This window comes from Neltuma alba, unplaced genomic scaffold (genome assembly GCF_004799145.2).
Source record: "Neltuma alba isolate B1F8T4 unplaced genomic scaffold, ASM479914v2 tig00003815_pilon, whole genome shotgun sequence".
In the NCBI taxonomy this organism is placed as follows: Eukaryota; Viridiplantae; Streptophyta; class Magnoliopsida; order Fabales; family Fabaceae; genus Neltuma; species Neltuma alba.
The window spans coordinates 14,960-36,843 of record NW_021633437.1 but is presented as its reverse complement, the minus strand read 5'-3'; the positions used below and the strand labels follow the sequence as shown (position 1 = coordinate 36,843).

Here is a 21,884-nt window from a genome sequence, read left to right as displayed (position 1 = left end):
TTTCCATACATCCAATGGAATACTTTTCTTCCAACTTTGACCAATCCTTCAAAACTCTTCACATTTCATGTTCCTGTAGAAGTAGATTACTTGCTAGTAACATTAAATGTGGACACTTTCAACTTTATAATAACCGAAATTTGCCACCAAAGTGAAATAAAGTGATTTGATTAAGCATGCTAGCTAAAAATTTTCCCCAACATAAGGCAAGAGAAGTGCAATCCCCCTTCAATTATAAATATAAGAGATAAATAATAATTTGTACAGATTAATATAATTAATTAATTTAATTATAAAAAAATATTAATTCTTTTAAAATAATCCTTTTAATCATTTATATTGAAAATTATTTTGTGATGAAAACTCCCTTAATATATATATGATTATTAGGGAGGTTTTATGACAAAATAAATTCAAGAAAAAATAGATTGTAATTATACATTTAGCATCAAAGCAAACTTTTCTATCGGTTCTAATATATAGAACATATTGTCCAAAAGTTTGAATAAATTATCATTCTAATTTTATCTGTAAATAACTTCCAACACGTTTGATTGGAAAAAAAAAGTAATTAAAACTCATTAACTTTATCTAAAACCTTAATGAGTTTTCAACTTTGCTTCTATTAAGTATAGATACTTTAAAAATTAAATAACATACATTTAATTTTTTTAGCCAACGAACATACATTAAATTAAATCACTTCAAATATGTTTGATTTAAATTTTAGTTAAAGATACCTTCAAAAAAATTTTAGCTAGAAAAGATATTTTGGTCTTTCATTAATATTCATAATAAATTTCTAATAAGACCTTTTGACCTTATTGAAAAAATTTTAAAATTATTCCAAGCATGAATTTAAATTTCAGTATTTCAATCAGATTTAATTGAAGTTTTTCCTATCATGAATCATCAACTTGCCGAACTAATTTTTTATTTATAAAGCACGTCATTAATTCTTGTGTAAGTGTACCGATTTGACCATGTGGATTTCAAAGCAGACCATATCTAAACGTTATTTTCAATTTTCAAATCCTTAGCCTTAAAAGTGGGATTATTAATTTAATATTAAAAAAAAAAAGGGATATAGGGAGATCATGTGAGCACATCCTCGATATCATAATGTTGACCTTCTATGTATGTATGTGGTTTTGTGCTCTTTGACTATCAAACTAACAACTAAATTTGTGGAATTAATTAATTAATAATTTATGAACCAATTAATGCCAAAGAGGTAGACGTTAATGATGGTTCGGACCAACAAATGGCGTCAATCATGATCTCTCCTTTTCACTACTCTTTCTTTTTATTTTTTAAGTTGTGTAAATTCAAAATATGTTAAAATTGATTAAAAAATAAATATGCCAAAAAACGTTTATCTTTTCAAACATATTCTTATTTATAGAGAGGATATGACTGAGAGAGAATGAGTTAAAAATGAGAGATATATAATCAATTAGAGGTCAAATTAAAAAAAGTGCATTAAAATAATTTAATATATAATATAAAGCTCCTAAATGCTAAAAAAAAAAAATTCCTAAATTTCATGCATCACATTAAAATACACTTATGGTTACCCATTTTTCAGGGGGAAAAAAAAATAAAGAAAAGGAAATCATGTTTAACTCAAGGGATAAAGACAAGGGAGAGAAGATCTGGAGCACTTGTTTTTTTTTTTATATATTTCTTTGTGCATCTTTTAATTTATTATAATTAATAACACATGATAATCTACTTTAACAATCCCTCTCTTAACAAGAAGGACAGAAAAACACATGATAACCTACTGAAAAACACACATAATATATATATATATATTTCTTCGTGTCCTATAACTTTTCTTATTAATAGTAAGAAAATATATGAATAAGAAAATGCACAAAAAAAATGTACATCAAATCCATGCCTCATGATATGGTGGGTGTAAATAGAGTTACGGAATTCAAATGCTCCTAATATAATAAAAACCCAAAAAAAAAAACACCAAAGAAAGGAAGGAAAAAAGCGCAATGAGGCCCTTGAACTTCAGTTCGGCATTATCAATTTGGGCCCTCGTTCCTTCCTAGTTCATATTCTCTGAGTTTGGGCCGGACCAGCTACCACAATTCAGAAGATTTGCAGAATATTGATCTGGTTGTGCTAAACATTTTATATTAATCTCTCTTCCTTAGGGGGGTTATAGAAATATCATCAGAAGTGCTTTTACGGATTACGAAGTAAATATGTGGAGGAGATTACCTCGTTTTGCGGAAAAGTGCTTCTGAAACCATGGTTTTGGGTTTCCCAAACACTCCCTTAGCCATCCATTTTGAGAAAATATTTTTTCCCATTTGCATAAAATGAAAGCCGTTTGAATATGTACACTAACTAGAATAACAAATAACTTAGAATTTATTTCTTAATAATATTTAATTTTCTCCACAATTAAATGAGTGGCGAAAGATGATACATAATTTTTTTGACTAAAAAGTTTTGTGAATTGAGTTACAGGGGTTTATCATAATCAAGATTGATACCACGGTTAAAAGAACATTTTGTTATATTATCCACAAGATTTAACCCACCCTCTTGTAGATTTTTTTTTTTTTAAAATCGAACTCTTGTGTGGATTATGGATTACTCCCTTTTGATGCTTTTTATAAGGCATCTTCGAGACTTTTTTTTTTCCTTTTTCTATATATGATAAAATGGTATTCAATACTCTAATATTATCTCCGATCTTTAATATAAAAATTTATTTGACTTTTATTTTGATATTAAATATAAGATTTCAATCCACTTTGTTTTTTATATTTATTCATTTTTTCTCAAGTTAGTTTTTATAATAATAATTCTAACCAATACACTTGATTAGCAAGAATATTTTAAGAAAGACAACACATACACAAATAACTAACTTAACTAGTTTTCTTAATTTACTCAAATTAGTCAATTAACTCTTATATTAAGAACCAGGGGTAGTATTATCTAATATCTAACACTCTAATCTTATTTATGATGCATTCAACATCCGTTGATATTATTTTAGTTACCCATAATTTTATTTACGGTTTAAGAATCCGTGTTTAATGGTAATAGTCCAATCCTCCATTGGAAGATCTTTGATCATTTTGATAGGGCTGGAGAGAGGGTGATTCAAGAAGACTTTGTAGGGGATAAGTGTGAGGGTCCATCAAGTCAGTAAATACACTAATACCTAAAGAATAATGCTCACTCCAACAGAGAGGAGACCTCTCAGGACACTTTTCTCTCTGTTGAGCTGAAATCCAAGGTATTTGGAGAAACTTTTTAATCAACTATCATGTTAATAGTTAGATTTGGATTCTCTCCGCTTCTTCTCCTACCCCTTCCCTCCACTACCCTCTTTTTTTCTTCATAACTATTGGATCAAAATTCCAATAGTCCAGATTTAACATATTATAAAAAAATATTATTAAAAAAAATTAAACTGTTAAAATCTGATCTAAATAGTTAACAACTGTAATAAAAAAAATTGAAAAAAAAATGCTTTGTAATATCAGCCTGTAGATATAAGCTGTTCAAATTAGATTTTAACAGTTTAAATTTATTGATCTATTTTTATAATTACATTTATTTTTATAAAATGTTGTAAAATATTAAATCTAGACTATTGAAATTTTGATCTAATGGTTGTGAAGGGCCAAAAAAGATGGCGGAGGGGAAGTGGATGAGAGAAGAAGTGGAGAGAATTCAAATCCATGTTTATCTCACTATTATCAGACCATCACAAGTCCCAGCACCATTAAGATCAGCAGATTTCTCAAATCTACCGCAGCTAGGTTGTGAAGGACCCCATTTAGAGTGAAGATCTCTGCGCTGGGATTAAATTGTTGATCCTTGCTTGCTAGTCATTAATTGTGTACATGTGTGTGCATACAGGCATACAGCGACGGTTTTCGAGCATAAAAAGACGGTTTCATAATGCAGATAAATGTGTGGCCCACCATATCCTCTCAACTAGGGCAATGTAAGGTGGCAAATTAAGAGCAGTCCCAGTTAGATAGAGCTCAAATTCAAACCTTCCCACAAGGATTCAAAAAGGTCTACTTCCAATCCCTTGATATTTTCCTATTACCATCTAGATATTTATCCTTTTATAATAATATTTGATGAGGCCTAGTCACTTCTTGAACCAACTCAGGCAAACTGTATTTCGCAGCAATGATGTACGAACCAAAATAAAAACGACGACGACGACGACAATAACGAATGGCAACATGTTGAGCATCCATTTCCTGAGGGATCCCCCTCCACGATGCACCAATCGAGTAGTGCATCGAACAATTTTGTGATTGATGAGAATTACCTTCTTCATGGTCGTCGATCTGCCTCTGTCCCGCCACCGAACCCTGAAGATGATCAATCCTCGTCGCCGCCATCATCACCGGCATCGGCGTCGGCGTCGTCTAATTGCGTGAGTGATGAGGATGGGCATCCGATTCCGTCGCCGTCGCAATCAGAATGGAGGCTCCGAGTGGCCAGTGAGGGATGGAAGCTATTGAAGGTGCGGTTCGAGGCGATTAGAGACGGTGTCGTTCGGGTGGCTTCTAGAGTTCGTGATTATGCAATATGCATGGGGGCGTTTTGGTCAATTACGTACATAACCGGAGCGGCGTTGGCAACGGCAGCGTTATTGGTATACGTGGGGATTCAACGTCGACGCCGGCGCCGGCGATGGACGCTTCATCAGCAGAGGTTGGATCATATGGCTTGTCTTCTTAGAGAGAGAGACGAGGTGGGTTTCCATCAAACCTCCCTTGCTTTTAATTCTCCCCACCTGCCTCCCGCACTTCCCACCTGTACACACCCCCATTACTAGTGCTTATGTTTTTTAATTGTAATTATATTTTATTATTTTTAATTTTAATTGGGCTCAATTCTAAAAGGAAAATATGAGAAGATTTGGAAAATTTTTGATATATCAGTTATATCTTTTAACTTTTCTAAAAAAATTTAAACCACAGATAAACACAAATAGGAGAGTGATATTTAGACGGGAAAATGACATTTTTACATCATTATGAAATTAATTACATTTAGAAACTACTCCTTCCCATAGTACTTGGATGAACTTAAGTAATTTCTCGGTTTTTAAAGAGTACTCCTTCAGTTTTTTTAATTTAAAAAAAAAAACAATTACCATTTAGAAGAGACATTTAGAGGATGTGTCTCTTTTTTCGTTTTTGGTCAATTAGGATGTGTCAAGTTTATAAAAAATTGAAATTAATAATCACAATGATATGTTGTTTTGAAATCCATAAGGTATTTTTTTTATTGACGCTTTAATAGTTTAAATAAGCATTAATTTTTTTTTTGTATATGCTTGTATTTTATAAGAGTAAGTAGTTAAAATGAGGGTTACATTAAAAGTAACTATTATCATGTGATTAACCTGCTAGGAAAAATTCATGGAAAGAACATTGTGGTAAACAAATCTTAGAAATAGTACAATTTTAATTAATTCATCATTCCTTAGCTTCTAGGGAAAATATATGTATCATACATAGTTTTTGTCAAATTAAATTTCATAAAGAAGAGACGCATGTGATGGTGCAAATATTGGTGTGCAGAGGATTAGCGAGCTGTTGCTTCAGATTGCCCATTTAAATGAATTGTTGTCGTCAAGGCGCAAGGTTCCAGTGCTCCGAATCAATGGCTAATTTCATTTACTGTGAGTTTTAATTAATACTGCCTCCAGTTCTAAATATAAGAGTTAATTAATTAATTTGAGTAGATTAAAAAAATAAATTAAATTAGTTATTTGTTATAAATAAGTGTTGTATTTTCTAAAATATCTTACTAAACAAGTGTATTGATTAGAACTATCATTATTAGAAAAACCATTTAGGAATAAATAAATAAATATAAGAGACAAAGTAGATTGAGATCTTATATTTAGAATCAAAATAAAATTAAATGAGATCTTATATTAAGAACTGGAGGTAGTAATTTGTACTCTTATTTTTCTCACAATACAATTATTGCACAGTTAATGTAAACACATACATATATATACAATATACATATGTGTGCTCGTGCTCTTCTTTCTTGGCCAGGATATACACCCACATTGTTCACACAAATACACAAGATATCCTTCGCACTACTCGTGCAGTTTCTGTAGCTGGCTAGTTTAATTTTCCCATTATATTGCTAATTATTGGATCATTATCATTATAATAACTGTTTTTTTTTTAACTTTGGTCTAAATTAATTAATTTTCACTACCATTCATAAATGTACGGCCTAGTCCCTTGTATAAGCATTTATTTTAATTGGATCCATCCCAATGCGTTTTGAGGGATCAGGTTAGGTATTAGCTGTGGGTGAATGCTCATGGGAGCTTCCGGTTTTCATCTCACTTAGCTTAATTTCCTCGTCAGTACAACCTAAAAACGTCAGGCTAGGATTATTGGCTGATGAGTTTCTTGGGTTCTATTAGTATAATGCCCTCTTACTTGCTGCTTCCAGTCTTTTATATAAGAGTTTGTTTAATTTTATTTTGATCCTAAATATAAAACCCTAATCTATTTTGTCTCTCATATTTATCTATTTTTTCTAATGTAGTCCTTGTAATAATAGTAGTTCTACCAATATACTTGATTATCAAGAATATTTCAGGAAACACGACACACATTTATTACAAGTAACTAACACAACACATATTTATTACAAATAACTAACTAACTAATTTTTTCAGTTTACTCAAATTAGTCAACTAGTTTTTATATTAAGTACAAAGATAGTATGATAAGTTTCAAATAACTAATTTATGATAACAAATAATTAGTTAAAATTAGTTAAACACAATAAATAAGTTAGAAATATACTTTTGATATCCTTATAATAAATGAGAAAAAAGATGAAAAAGAATTTGTGGGAGAGATGTGATACAAGGGAAATGATTAAAGGCAATATTAAAAAAATATATTAAATGTTAAGATAAACCCAAATTAAAGCTTATAAAATGAATCATACATCTTCCCAAATTTAAAGCTTATATATAAGACTAGAGGGAGTATAATAAAGTTAAGGCTAAAGTATATTTGGTCTTATAACTTTGTACAAGGAATTTGATCTTTTAACTTTAAAAAGTATACTTCTAGTCTTTTAATCTTAAATTTTTTTAAAAAATGATGATATTAAAATCTTAAATATTGATATAAAATACTTTTAAATACTAACATATTAAGTTTAGTTTTTAAAATATTCATGATTATTACAAAAAATCATCATTAAAGCCTAATGATTTTAGGGTTAAAAGACCAAATGTATGTTTTTTAAAAGTTAAGGGATCAAATTGAGACCTTGTACAAAGTTAAAAGACCAAATGTATACTTTAGGCTAAAGTTAATATCATATTTAATTAATTTCTGAACTTTGTTTTTATTTTGATTTTGATCCCAGTTAAAATTTGAAACCAATAGTTTTAATTCTTAAAATCTGACCTCATTTTGATTCCCTAAAAATATTTGGTCAATGAAACTCTATTTCAGAGACTAAATAAGAACTAAAACTAAAATCGACTCAAATTTTAAGAATTAAGGATCATATTACCCCGCCATTTTTTCTTGCTTCTTTTTGTATTGAATGTTCATGCTTAAGGAAGAACAAGAATATAAACACTAGTAAAAAATATTAATTAAATGACACAGTTTTCACGTTAGTTTTATAAGTAACTGGAGTACTATTAATAAATCTAGTGGCAGTACTGTAAATAAATTGAAAAATGTTCTTATTTTCGTGCAATATTTTTTTTTTTATCTATGTAACACTATAATTAATACTCCTTCCGTCCTAAAAGTTTACGTTATAAAATGAGTTTTACAATTAAAAATTAAAAGCAGATGAGTATTAATTTTGTCTGATCCAAAATGAACGCACGCCAGTTCTTTTTGTTTTTTAACAAATTCTTGATGTTTTAACATGCATGTTCCCTCGTGCACTTTAAAACTTCCCAATTTGCAACCAATTCCTGCAAATAAACAAGCAAATGTTACTAGAATGACAAATTATGTTAGTAATACAAATATAACTATAAAAATTCAGAATAGGTGCAAAAAATAACAAAAATGTTAAAATGAGATAACTGCCGTTTTTTTGGTGGTGAGATCCATACTGTTTTTAAAAAAAGTACGAAAAAAAAGTACTAAACACTTGGATGCACCACCTGTCATGTAGTGTCATCTTTCTCTCAAGCTTTTCACAAACTGGAGAGCATATGTCTCTGCATCTCATGAATCTACAAAGCCACACCAAGATCTCCAGAAAAAAGAAAAATCACAATCAACACCAACATAGCTAGAAAATTCAAACCAGAATCATCATTCAACATTAATCAAACGGAGTTAAAAGGCTCAAAAATTAAGAACAATCTAAACATTCCAGTTCATAGCATTCAAACTTTTCACACACACCCGAGATATCATCATTGCCAATTTCTTCATCTTAAACACCTAAAACAAACATTTTTCCTAACAGATTAACAGTTCAGATGCTAGAAAATCCTCCTACTCCAATCAGAGAAACTGTCGCCACTTACCTTGCTTGCCTCTGCAATCTCTACGTCGCCCTCGACTTGCTCAAAACATTTGATATTAATGCCAAGGAGAATGCAGCAAAAATAGGGGCGGGGGAGAAGGGCGGAGGGAAGGAGAGGGAGAGGGGGGGGCACACGAGGTTGTGGATGATAGGGGAGGCTGAACTCGCTGCTGCCACCACCGCATGGATTGAGGAAAACAATAGGGGCATTGCAAGAGACCGCGAGAGGTTCCCCAACGGCAAACGTACAGAGGGCAGAACCAGTGAGGCGGAGCGACCGACGATAGTTGGAATGCACAGCAACGAGTGTTGATGGCGCATGCAGACAGCCTCTCATAAGGTGGCGCCGCTCCTTGCACTGTTGCATAGTGTCCTTGCAGATCTATCGATACCACGACATGAACCGGCATGGGTTCAGGCAGTAGTGCCACGACGAAGATTAGCGACACCGACCATTGCTCTCGGGTTCTTCTTCGTTGGCGTGACTGGGTTTGAAGGCTAAGAATCTAAGATCGGTTTTTTTTTTTTTTTTTAATAATATGTTTTTTTTTACTGGGGGTATTTTACTGCCAAAAGTATCTCATTTAAACCGTTTTATTATTTTTGCACCTATTTTAAACTTTTAAGTTAGACTTGCACCTGAGAAAAAATATAGTATTAGGTATACTTTTAAGAAAAGCTGATGATATTTTGCGCCTTACCTCTTAATTTTTTCTCAAAATAGTTTCTATGATAATTGTACATATTAAATAGTTTATCAAAGTATCTCAATGCATGATTAATAAAGATTTTTAAAAAAAAAATACTACCTCCCGTCTTTAATATAAGAGCTAGTTAATAATTTGAGTAGATTAAGAAAATTAGTAAAGTTAGTTATTTATAATAAATGGGTGTTATTTTCTAAATTATTTTTAATAATAAAGTGTATTAGCTAGATTTACTATTATTATAAGGGCTATTTTAAATAAATAAATAAATATCAAAGATAAAGTGAATTGAGATTTTATATTTAAGAACAAAATAAAAGTCAAACAAACTCTAATACTAAAGACCGAAGATAGTACCTATTTATTGGAAATAATTAATTTAACTAATTTTTAATATATGTAAATAGTTATGTAATTCTTGTATTAAGAATGGATGTCGCATTATACAAGGATTTTTTTAAAAATATTAATTTACTTAACAATTGAAAAGGATAACTATTACTTCGATTCTTGATATAAAAATCAGTTGACTAATTTGAAAGATTAAAAATTAAAAAATTATTTAATTATAACATATATTATATTAGATTATATATCAAGTTATAAGTAAATCAAGTCAGTTTAAAACATAAATATAAATATTTTAAAATAATTTAATAACTTTTTAATTATTTTTAACAAATTTTGAATAAGAGTAAAGTAATTATTTTTATATAAAAGGATAATGGGATATAGTATTAAATTAAATTGGTAAAAAAAATTAAGGTTAATATGAACTTTAGTGCTTTAAGTTTATTCTCATTTCAGTTTCGGGCCTTCAAGTTTCAAATTATAACTTTTGATCCCTCAAATTTCTTTTTATTTATAACATTGGCCCCTATAACCTAATAAAAACTTGGACCATTTTACTCCTAAAAGGACTAAAACCTAAAGTTTGAAACTTGAGGGACTAAAGCTAAAATAAGAAGAAATTTGAAGAACTAAAGATTATATTAACCCAAAAAATTAAATTAAATTAGGCTATATATTATGTACGGCCTTTGGTCCTAATTATAAGAGTTAGTTGACTAATTTGAGGAGATTAAAAAAATAAGTTAAGATAGTTATTTGTAATAAATAGGTATTGTATTTTCTAAAATATCCCTACTAATCAAATGTGTTGATTAAAACTACTATTATTAGAAGGACTATTTTAAAAAAAAATACAAATATTAAAAATAAAATAAATTAAAATATTATATTTAAAATTAAAATAAAAACCAAAATAACCCGTAATACGATACTTTACGGGATACAAGCGGAAGTGATGCGTGTTCATCGGCGGGGACGGAATTCTGGACATCACTCCAATTTGAAGCCGACGTGTGGTGCCTCCATTTTCCTTCACGTGGACCCATCATTGAGATGAGAGAGAAAAAAATCCGCCAGATTCTGCTTCAGGTTCACATTTTCCCATTTTCCCATTTTTCTTCTTCCTCTTTCTTTCTTCTTCTTTTGTCCGCTCTCCCCAACGAACACCTCAAACAGTCGTTCACGTCGAGAACTGCTCTTACCTCTCTTAATTTCTCTTCCAAATTAGTTAATCGAACTTCATCACTCGGGTGAATCCGCCTCCGAGTTTCGTGGATTGAAGATTTAGTGTTTGCCCAACTGAGCAATTCAAGGCAATCAAATCAGCTAAATCCCATGGATTCGCTTTCTTCGGTCTCTCCGTCCATGGTCTTACCCTCCAGTAACCTATTTCATCGCCAAACCCGGAGAATTCATCTGTTTTCCCGTAATCCTTGTAATCGTATTCCGAGGCTCACTTCAGTATTGGCTAAACCACATAGAAGGCGTTTGAAAGGCGTATCTTGCAATCTGGGTGGTGGAGAAGGTGTTAAAGGAGAAGATGACGATGGCAGCGAAGAGGTCGAGAGGGCCCTTCATATGGACGGGACCATTCCTGGGACTTCCGACGAGTTTCTGAGGCGGGTTTCGTCGCGTGCTTATGATATGCGAAGACATCTCCAAGAAAGTTTTGATAGCAGCAGCTATGACGGTACGGTGGCACTTGTTTTTCTCCTTTTGCCTTCAGTTACCTGGTTCCGATTCTGCAGATATTGATCCTGTTCTGTTTGCTTGTGGTTTAAGCCTTTTATTATGCTTATTTTCCTTGTGGATCATATGGGTTGTCCAAATTGTTTTTGTTGGTTTGTTAATGGTTATGATTTTCCTACATGGCGTTACTTGCCTTCCCAATTATGTTTAGGTAAACCCTATGCAGAATTAACTTAACTGCACTGTATGAAGAACGTATGCTTCTGAGGCAGGGTTTTTATTGCGATTGATACATATTCGACACTACCAGCTATAGCATGATCATTTATCGCGACATGCCCTGCACCTGTTTCACTGTTGGCGCCACTTAGACTACATTCAAACCTCATAGCTGCAACGGCTATATAATCCACACCCCTCCGCTGTATGGAAGTAATGCAGATTTTAGTCTCTGTCTCACCCATGTTGTGTTTTGAAAGGGCGTCCCTTTGGCCTTTTTTTTCCTTTTTTGGGGTGGAGAAAGAGGGCTTAAGCCCAGAGACTGTTTATGGTTATGTATTTCTGTTGATAAGTGGACCTTTGAACAAATCTGACATGTTTATCCTCTTCATCATGATTATACTGTATCTTTGCTTTTCGTTTTTGGAGACCTCTGAAGAGGTTCTCTTGGAGATAGAACTTTCAATTATCGCTGCATGAGCCCATATATACTCTCTAATTTTAATGCGTCTAATTTATTGTTATAGGGAGTAACACAAATTGTACAATAATTAGATCAGGGTATGGTAATATTAATTTAGTCCAATAGTAACTTCCTCTCTCTGTTGTGATACTGATACTCTTACTCTTCTGTATTACCTTTTACATATCAGTATTACCTTGTCTTGATGAATCTTCTCCATGTTTCTTTACAGTTTATCACCGTAGGTATTTTTAGCATTTCGTGGTTGTTTGTATAACTCCGCCTGGCAAATAGTATTTCATGATGTCTCGTGTATGTGGTGTGCTGACTCGCTGAGTTACAGCAGAGAATATATTCAGGATTACCTTCCCAGTTTCCAAGTCTGTTGTGATTCTCTTAACTTTTCTTGTAGAAAGCATCAATAATTTCCCCCTCTCATTCATTCTATTCTTCAGTTTTAGAAGCCAACCCATGGAGAGAAACTTCTAAGCCTGTCTACGTACTCACCCAAAGGGAAAATCAATTGTGCACGATGAAAACCCGGAGAAATAGGAGGTTTGGATCAGTTTATTTTATGTTCTTTTTCCACCTGAGTAAATTGGTTTTTCTTCCTGCCTGAGTTTGCTTTCTCTGTGACAGTGAAGTTGAAAGGGAGCTTGGGTTATTGTTTTCCAAAGGAGCTAACTGGAGATCTGGGATTGGGAATCAGTCCAAGTCCAAACAGCCAAGGGATGGGACAAAATTTACAATGCTTGTGGAAGATATTAGAGAAGGAGTGCTGGTATATATTTATACGACATTCAGCACTGCAAACGGCAAAACTTGTTTTGTTGATCATCTTAGCATATGCTTAATGATTAAAATGAATCCCCATTGGGGTTGCAGGTTTTTGAAGATGAAAACGAAGCAGTAAGGTATTGTGACTTGTTAGAGGGAGGAGGTCAAGGTTGTGAAGGCGTGGCTGAGATAGATGCCTCATCGGTATAAAATGGAGCAATTATTCTGTGATTGTCTTCTGTGTTTAGGAACTATTTTCTCATAAATTTCTGTGTGTTCTGCAGATATTTGATCTCTGCCAGAAAATGAGGGCACTCGCCGTTCTGTTCCGGCGAGGGAGGACCCCTCCTCTGCCGGAAAGTTTGAAGCTCAACCTGAGAGCTCGAAAACGGTCCCTTGAAGATCAAGATGACATGATTTGAAACCCAAAGTTCGATGTGGTAGAAACAGCCTCTAGATGCTCAGGCCCCAGAGAAGTACAGATCTATGAAAAGAAGTTATTGAATTGATAACTAGATCCTACTTTCTGGAATATTTTAAATTTAAATCATCAACATAATTGAAAGCGTATACCATGTGCATTGTTTCTCATTTTCAAAGTGCGGCCTTTGAATGGAAATTTGTCGTCATCTTGTGAAAGGTGGACTGATAGATTAAAAAAATTCAGATGAATCTCCATAAATGTGAAACAATTGATTTGAGGTACTAAAATCCTGTGGGCATGTAATACTGGGGGTCAACGGGAAGGACTTTTCAGGTTTACTTTTTAATTATTAGGCAATATAAAAAAAACACGAAAGATTAATATAATTTTTGATTTTAAGTTTTTTGTTATTTTAGTTTTGGTCTTTTAAGTTTTAAATTGTAGGTTTTTATCCTTAAAAACTAAATTTAAAAAAACTCGAGGGACTAAAATCTGGTTGGAAAAGGACTAAAACTAAAATAATAACAAATTTGAAGAATTAAAAATTAAATTAAATAATGACAAATTTAAGGAATTAAAAATTAGATTAACCTGAAAAAAAAGATTAACGGGACCCATAAAATTTTTTTCCTGAACAGAAATCATATCTTTCTCTATTTGTATATTTGAAGCCCATCAGCTTCCTGGATTTTCACTATGACCATGCATTAATACGACAAGCAATAAATACATTTATTTTTTTGCCAGATCAAGCAATAAATACATTGGGATTGATCATGCGCTTTTTTTTTGGGTGTGTGTGACAATTGATTGTGCGTGTTCGACTCTTTACATTGACAACTATGCCAATTTGCAAATTTTAAAGGGGTAATGCTATTTTTAAAAATACGAGGAGGTTTGGATTTTGGAACGTTGACAGTGACCCGTATCTTACCTATCTTACTATTGGATTTGTGGCCATCACTGATCACTAACCACTAAAAAATCAATATCCCAACAAAATATTTATAATAAATAATAAACAATAAAGTTAACACTATACTCTTTTAATATTATTTATAAGGTACTTCTATCATATTTTACACAGAAAAAAAAATCTTAAAATACATTAACTCTCTATTAAAACATAATAAAATTTTAATTTTACCTATATTTAATAGATACACTTTTTAAAAGAAATAACTACCTACACTATAATAAATAATAAATAAAATAATATATTTACGTTGAAAATTTAATGAAATGACTTATAAATAAAAAAAAAACTTTCTCGTTATACCATATGAATAAGATTAGAGAAGTATATTATTTTTAAGAATTAAGAAAACAAATTGCACGATTGTAAAATTGAAGGGATCTATTTTAACATCTTGGTCGGCAGTAGATTTTAAATATAAATCATAAGACATAAAATTGATGGGGTATATTAAAACCAAACTTAGATAAATTTTGTCTGCCCGTTTAACTTCATTTAAAGAAAAGCAAAACCTTCATCTTCCTTGATAGGATAAGTATAAAATTGGTGGCTTATATATCAAATTAAATTCAGGGCTGTCTTTCTTAAATTTTTATAAGTATTTTTATACAAGTCAAGACCAAATATACCTTACATACTCAGCTCACTTAACTCGTATTTTATAAATTATAATTAAAAAATTCTTTATATAATATTGCTAATGGTAAACACAAAATATAGATATTAATGATGAACACTAAATACAAATACTTCTTCAATCCTTAATATAGAACTTAATTGTTGAATTGATTTTGGTCATAAATATAAGTCCTATTTTTAATATTTATTAATTTTTTAAAATTATTTTTATAAATACTTTCTCAACTATAATCAAGTAGAAGAAGGAGAGAGAATATTAAGAAAGATGATTATAGTGTTTTAAAAAAATATGTTATATTTCTTATAATTAACTAATTTATATAATTTTTTTAATCTAATCAAATTAATTAAATAAGTTTTATATTAATAACTAGCAGAGTATATTTGAAAAGTGGTCACATGGCCATTGGTCACCTAACTATAAGTAACGGCGAAGACAAATATTTTGAAAAGCTGTGTCACGTAGGGGCTATGCCCTACAGCTACGAACAAGAAGACAGAGAAGAAGCTTTAGAGGGAAAAACACGGGAAAGAAAGTGCTTCACAGTTCAGTAGGTCATAATTTGTGATAGAGAACCAGAATCAATTTCTGTTGAATGAGTAAAAAGTAGAATAATGGATAGAGAAAGCTCAGACCCGCTTTCTGCTCTGTACATTCTTTTTTCACTGATTTTCGCAATATACATATTCCATTCTATGCTCTAAAAATAGCATTCTCAGGAACCAACCGATTAACCGTAATAACGATCGTGCTCAGAAATCACACCCGTCAGCACGCGCAAAATCGGAAGGAGAAGCTCCTGCAGGGGATTCATCTGATCCGTTTAGTGAGGACATGAGCGACAACACGTCCCCCGGCGGCGGTTCTTCCAGCGGCTCTTCATCGGCGGAGGGCAGGGACAAGAAGAGGGAGAAGGCTAAAGTTAGTCGCACTTCAATGATACTATGGCATTCGCACCAAAACGATGCCACCGCTGTTCGGAAGCTCCTGGAGGAAGATCCGTCGCTTGTGATGGCCAGAGATTACGATAATCGAACTCCACTTCATGTGGCTTCCCTCCATGGTTGGATTGACGTTGCTAAGTGCTTGATTGAATTTGGTGCCGATGTTAACTCTCAGGATCGTTGGAGAAACACTGTATTATTCTCTTTTCCACCTAATTTGTTTCCTTTCACTTATTTTCCTGTGTGTTTGTGGTTGGGAATAATTGAAGTTTCATAACTCTGTGAATGCGTTAAAATTTTTTCCTCCCCTTTTCTTGATAGCCTCTAGCTGATGCAGAAGGAGCTAAAAAGTATAGCATGATGGAGCTTTTAAAATCATATGGAGGCTTGTCTTATGTAAGTTCATGGCTTCTCTCTCTTTCGAATGTGGTGGGAAAAATAAAGATGCTCTTTCTGATCTGTTGCATATTTATATATTTGAATGTTATATCGCGCGTGAGGGGTTTATATCAGCACTCTCTCTTGCGGAAATGCTTTTCTATTAGATAATCGAATATACCCTTTTCAACTTGCATTTCTTGGTTTACCGTACAAGTGGTTCTCCGTTTTGATGTTCCTTGACTTGTGTAGACCTCTGTCTTGAGTGTCAGAATGTTCTTATACAGACCATATTTGGTCTACGTTTTGAGAAAATCTGAATGTTCTCTCTTCCAGTAATCTTTTATATATAGTCTGTAGCGGGATCTTACTGTGTTCCTTCACGTCTGTTTACTTTCAGATATTACCCAGAGCAAACCTGAATGTTCTCTTATCATGACTTCCGTCATCTCCTACGTGGAGTCATTTAGTTACATTAACATGGTGGGAAAAGTCTGGGGTTCTAGTTGGATGGGGAAAATTTATTTATGATGAGTAACCAAGTCTACATTTCGAATTCTGTACAAGTTACATTTCTTAATACTTGTTGAGCCTCATAATATGGGACATAACTCGTAAGGTAAAGCAAGCTGTATCCGCGAAATCCGTGACATTTTGTGAGAACTTTTTTGAAAAATCATGAATATGATGAAATTAATTATTCAAATTGACTGATAAGATTTGAATGTGAGCAATACTGACAAAGAAAGACAAACTTCGAGCAGTACAAAAATTATATTTACCTTCACTTAAACATTTTGCTTGGCCAGAAGTTGAAATTGGATCATAAAGTTCTCGAAAACGTGCTTTTGATATTCAATATTACATTCTGGGCATGTCCTCTCAGTTCAGACCGATTTCAGTTTTTGTTAGTTCTTGGTTTTTGGCTTATGCTAAGAGAATGCGGGGTAAGGCTGCATATATCTATCCTTTCCCAGACCTCACCTTGGGGCCGCCCTATATTAAAGGGAATATTTACACCGTGATTGTATTAAAAAATCATGATCATCATCTCCAGATTTTTCTGAAGCGTTATTTACCTCCAGTCACCCGAATTCCCAGGCAAGGAGGTCTAGTAACTCCTCCTTTCCAACCCATGCTTCTTGACAGCTATGGGAACTCTGAAATTAGTTGCTTTTGAAATAACCTTTACGTCTGATGGGTTTATTGATTTATTATTTATTTGTTTTTCTGAATCTTACATTTGATGGAACAGGGCCAAAGTGGAAGCCACTCTGAACAGAAGCCCGTTGCACCCCCATTGTCTAACAAGTGTGATTGGGAAGTCGACCCTACTGAGCTGGACTTCTCACATTCAGCTCGTATTGGAAAGGTGTCTTGACATTTTCTTGGTGTTAGCAATATTGAATGTATCAAGATCATGCCAACTGATTTGGAAACTTACAATGTGCATTATTCAACCTTTTTTTGTGCAGCAAGGCATTGGGTTTGCAGTTGTTTCATATCATGCGTAGTTCTAATATTTTCGTTTTATTATGCTTTAAGACCTAGTGATTGTACATTTTGTAGTTGTAAGGCTGCCCGTTTCCCATGATGTAATCTGGCCTTTCGAACACAGTTTATTGGCACTAGTCTATCTAAACTTGTGTTTCTTTCCATTCTTTGGCTTTTGTGTTGCTGTTTATATTGTTCCCCTTGAATATTGCACTCATCGTTAGAAGATGCTTTGGTTTTATTGCATCAATTAACTTCTAGTTTGCACCCCGACTTTCTTGCTGTTGTTCTTGTAATTTTGCATAACTATTTATATCCACTTTGCATTTACACTATTGATGAACTAAATTAGCATGCAAAAATGAGCTTTACTGGTCATGATTCAGGGATCTTTTGGTGAGATTTTAAAAGCCCATTGGCGTGGGACGCCAGTTGCTGTCAAACGCATTCTTCCATCTCTTTCAGATGATAAATTAGTGGTGTAAGATTTACATACCTTTCTTCTGTTTCTTTTTTTTTTTGGAATCAGTTTGTGACTAATTTTTGGAGACGCGTGATGCTAATAGTATCTGATTGCATATGACCGAAGAATCTGTTAAAACTAAAGACTTGATTTTACATATCATTTTTCAAGTCTTGCTTGGGGCAATAGGGAACCGATTCAACTACGTTGTTTTGGTTGATGATATTAGGCTTTCGTTTGTGGGGAAGGGTAGGCACAGAGACTAGTTAAGCTTGTTCTTTTGCATCAAATTCAATGATATAGATTTTCCATATAGATCACTTATGCTTAAATTATTTAATTTTTCAATGCAGCCAGGACTTCAGGCATGAGGTTAATTTGTTAGTGAAGCTTCGACACCCAAACGTAGTCCAGTTTCTTGGAGCTGTTACCGAGAAGAAACCTCTTATGTTAATCACTGAATATCTTAGAGGGGTATATGAATGCATATTTCTTCTTCTGATTTGGCACTCTAATCTAGCTTCTGATCTTATAAATTTATGTATGAAAGGTAAACTTGAGTAAATTACTCAGTCATGTCAATTTTAGGGCGATCTTCATCAGCATCTTAAGGAAAAAGGTTCAATTAGTCCATCGACAGCTGTCAACTTTGCGTTAGATATTGCCAGGTAGTGTTCTACCTTCTTAAACTCTTCACAGGAAAAAATTATTTAGAAGCAGAAAAGAAAGTACATAGAAGGAGGAAATAAATCTCCCTATAGAACCAAACAGATGAAACAAAAATATGAAAGACAGACATTGACCCGGACAGTGCCCACGAAAAACCCTGAAGTGTCCACATGTAATTTAAAGTGTCGCGAGGTTCCTGATATGAATTTTCTATGTGTGTCGAACGCGGACACGTGTTTTTTTTTTAAAAGCATGAATGGTTCACAAAAACAAACAAAACATTAGCTCCAAAGAGCTCTTCAATCTCTCCTGATTCCAGGAGGAAAATCCTCGTCAGAAACATTTCTTGGCACTCAGAAAATCTACTGCCGAGAAATCTCAATTTGAAATCCGTGAACAAAGCATGATGAAACAGATGCTGTCTCCCCTTCTTGCTTCCAACCTGATTGCTGCTAGATTTCAGCCAATCACGGCTAAGGAAAGTGACGTTATCCTCCATTTTTTCTTTTGTTGGGGTGGGGGGGTTGGTGGGGGAAGGCGGAAGGGTGTGGAGAGATGTTCGAAGATGCGCTTAGGAATATGAACAAGTTATTTCTCCCTGTGATTTATTATTAATGTTTATAAAACTGCAATCAGAACTAGAAATTTTGCAACTTCGCTGACTTCTCAATATTATACTAAAATTTTTTTAAATGCTGCTTGTAGAGGGATGGCCTATCTTCACAACGAACCAAATGTTATAATTCATCGGGACCTTAAGCCAAGGTATGTTACCCATGTGTATCCTAATTACGCATATCTTATCTTAATATCGATGACACATCTTGTCCAATTTCTCAGTTTGCATGACATCTGATAAATTGAAGTAGACTCTGCTATTAAACTATATTGACAAAATTTTATGTCCTCAAGAACATTAGCTGTAAGTTCTACAGTCATATTATTTCATGCTAAAGTTTATTTCTTAACATTTCAGGAATGTTCTTTTAGTCAATTCTAGTGCAGAGCATTTAAAAGTCGGAGATTTTGGACTGAGCAAGCTTATCAAGGTCCAGAATTCTCATGACGTTTACAAGATGACTGGTGAAACAGGAAGCTGTGAGTATTCTTAGAATTTCTTCAACTGTAATTACTCATTCATAGAAAAATCTTAATTTTGTTTTCTTGGGATACAAAATAGACCGGTATATGGCTCCTGAAGTATTCAAACACAAGAAATACGATAAGAAGGTTGATGTCTTCTCCTTTGCAATGATACTATACGAGGTAATTTTGCTTGCTTAAGAGTTGGTCTAATGCATGCATATCCTGAATCTAGTTTTAGTACGTGACATTTTAATTGGGGTAGATGCTGGAAGGGGAACCACCTTTTGCCAATTATGAGCCTTATGACGGAGCCAAACATGTGGCAGAAGGACGCAGGCCAACTATGCGAGCAAAGGGTTATATCCCTGAATTGCGAGAGTAAGTAATATTTGCTTGAGGATGCAAATGCACATATATCTAACATGATTAATAAGCATTGCCATTTTGCATTTTAACCCTAACCTTACTCTTCTAGGCTGTGTTCTTTGGATGCATGTTATTTATAAGTTATGGATAATGTGACTTGTTTGAAATTCCATGCAAAGCAAAGGACCCATAATTTAGTTAACTAATTAACAAGGTTAAAAAATCCATATTTCTGGACCCGTGGTTTACTGTGGAACCTATGGTTGGATGCTGATTTTTTTAGTCAAATTATATGATGAAACAACCCCAGGAGAAATGCTTGCATAGATGGGTATCAATTATAGGGAAACTAAAGAGAAGTACCTATGTGCTTATGTCACAAAAGTATGGTCCAGAAACCAGTTGAGCAGTGGATACCACTCATTAATTCAATCTATTCAGGTCCTATAATCATCAGTTTTGCTAATATATTTCTTCACGCATGTTTCAAGGTTAACAGAACAGTGCTGGGCAGCTGATTACCATCAAAGACCATCCTTCTTGGAGATCCTTAAACGACTTGAGAAGATCAAAGAAAACAATCTACCTTCGGAATATCCCTGGAAATTGTTCTCTTCCTAAATGTCAAGGACCTTCCTATTGGAGATCGGCCAACGGCTTGAAAAGATCGGGGAATATGCAATCTACCTACACATTATCACTGGTACCTGGTGTCTTCATACGTGTCAACGAGTTTAATGAGACACAAATTCGGATGATTTATTTGCCATCACCGCTCCTCTGGTGCTTGCCTCCCCTACTGTGATTTGAGGCTTCTGAATAGAGCCAGTCAACAAACCCAGCGAAGGCAATAGGCTTGTTTTCATCAGTTAAATTTCTAATGAGATAAACGGGTGGTGTTGATTTCTTTTCTCAGGCTTCTCACTTCCCTTAATTATTTGATCCCGTCAAAGCTATCGGGGGAGTCAATTTATTCAACTGAGTGTCCTCCAGTTGTAGTTTAAGTGTATTATGTTTTGCCAAATATAGATGCTGTCATCAACTTGGATTAGCTCTGGCCCAGCAATGATTTCTGTATTCACTGGGTTGTACCTAACTGTGTTTTTGATGATTGTAGCTCTTTGGATCTAGAAGTATCCTATATAGTCACATATTGATCCTATTCTAAAACTTCGAATAGCAAGTTTCAATATCAACAACAATAAACCTTATTTTATTAGATGAGATCGGTTATATAAATTGTAAAGACTATTATCCTTTATCAATGACCAAATTTTTGCATATATTTTAAATCAAAAGGCCCCGCTTAATAACTTTTCTTATCTTCATCTACCCCAATAACAATGCGAAAAACCTAGTATAATCTAGGAAACGTACAAATGATTTGTAAGTACGTGTTTAATTTCATATGGAAAACAAAAAAAAAAAAATAGTTTAATTGAAAGCAAATAGTTATATGCTTATTCTCAAAACCATAATTTTGGTTATTTTCAACATAAAATCAGATTGAAGCGGGGCAATCTTTTTAAAATAATATGAAAAATTAATCTATACAAGTAAATGTCAAATGCATCTAACGTGATACAAAACATGGTTTTAAAGTGCTGAAATAAGCTATTTCAAAGCATGATAAAATGACAGTTTTTGTAACCAAAAAAAAAGACACAGTTTTCTAT

At 33.3% G+C, this 21,884-nt stretch overlaps 3 protein-coding genes across 4 annotated transcripts; all 3 read left to right on the top strand.

Moving 5' to 3' along the window:
* Positions 1-3,832: 3,832 nt before the first annotated feature.
* LOC114742586 (uncharacterized) lies at positions 3,833-8,605 on the top strand. 2 transcript variants are annotated; one of them, XM_028930811.1, is made up of 3 exons: positions 3,833-4,756; positions 5,592-5,692; positions 8,503-8,605. In XM_028930811.1, the coding sequence occupies exons 1-2, from the start codon at positions 4,277-4,279 to the stop codon at positions 5,679-5,681; spliced, it is 570 nt and encodes a 189-aa protein (XP_028786644.1). In that variant the 5' UTR covers positions 3,833-4,276; the 3' UTR covers positions 5,682-5,692; positions 8,503-8,605. The 2 variants fall into 2 exon arrangements, with proteins under 2 accessions (XP_028786644.1, XP_028786643.1); XM_028930810.1 differs by lacking the exon at positions 8,503-8,605 and having other exon boundaries at positions 5,592-5,708.
* Positions 8,606-10,788: 2,183 nt separating this feature from the next.
* Positions 10,789-13,479, top strand: LOC114742582 (uncharacterized). The gene is made up of 5 exons (XM_028930807.1): positions 10,789-11,310; positions 12,447-12,546; positions 12,631-12,772; positions 12,877-12,972; positions 13,053-13,479. The coding sequence occupies exons 1-5, from the start codon at positions 10,956-10,958 to the stop codon at positions 13,188-13,190; spliced, it is 831 nt and encodes a 276-aa protein (XP_028786640.1). The 5' UTR covers positions 10,789-10,955; the 3' UTR covers positions 13,191-13,479.
* A 1,933-nt stretch (positions 13,480-15,412) lies between these two features.
* LOC114742584 (integrin-linked protein kinase 1-like) lies at positions 15,413-21,378 on the top strand. Its single transcript, XM_028930808.1, has 11 exons — positions 15,413-15,945; positions 16,074-16,148; positions 17,386-17,502; positions 18,011-18,105; positions 18,441-18,561; positions 18,676-18,755; positions 19,462-19,521; positions 19,733-19,854; positions 19,937-20,022; positions 20,105-20,220; positions 20,700-21,378. The coding sequence occupies exons 1-11, from the start codon at positions 15,643-15,645 to the stop codon at positions 20,827-20,829; spliced, it is 1,305 nt and encodes a 434-aa protein (XP_028786641.1). The 5' UTR covers positions 15,413-15,642; the 3' UTR covers positions 20,830-21,378.
* The last annotated feature ends 506 nt before the right edge of the window (positions 21,379-21,884 follow it).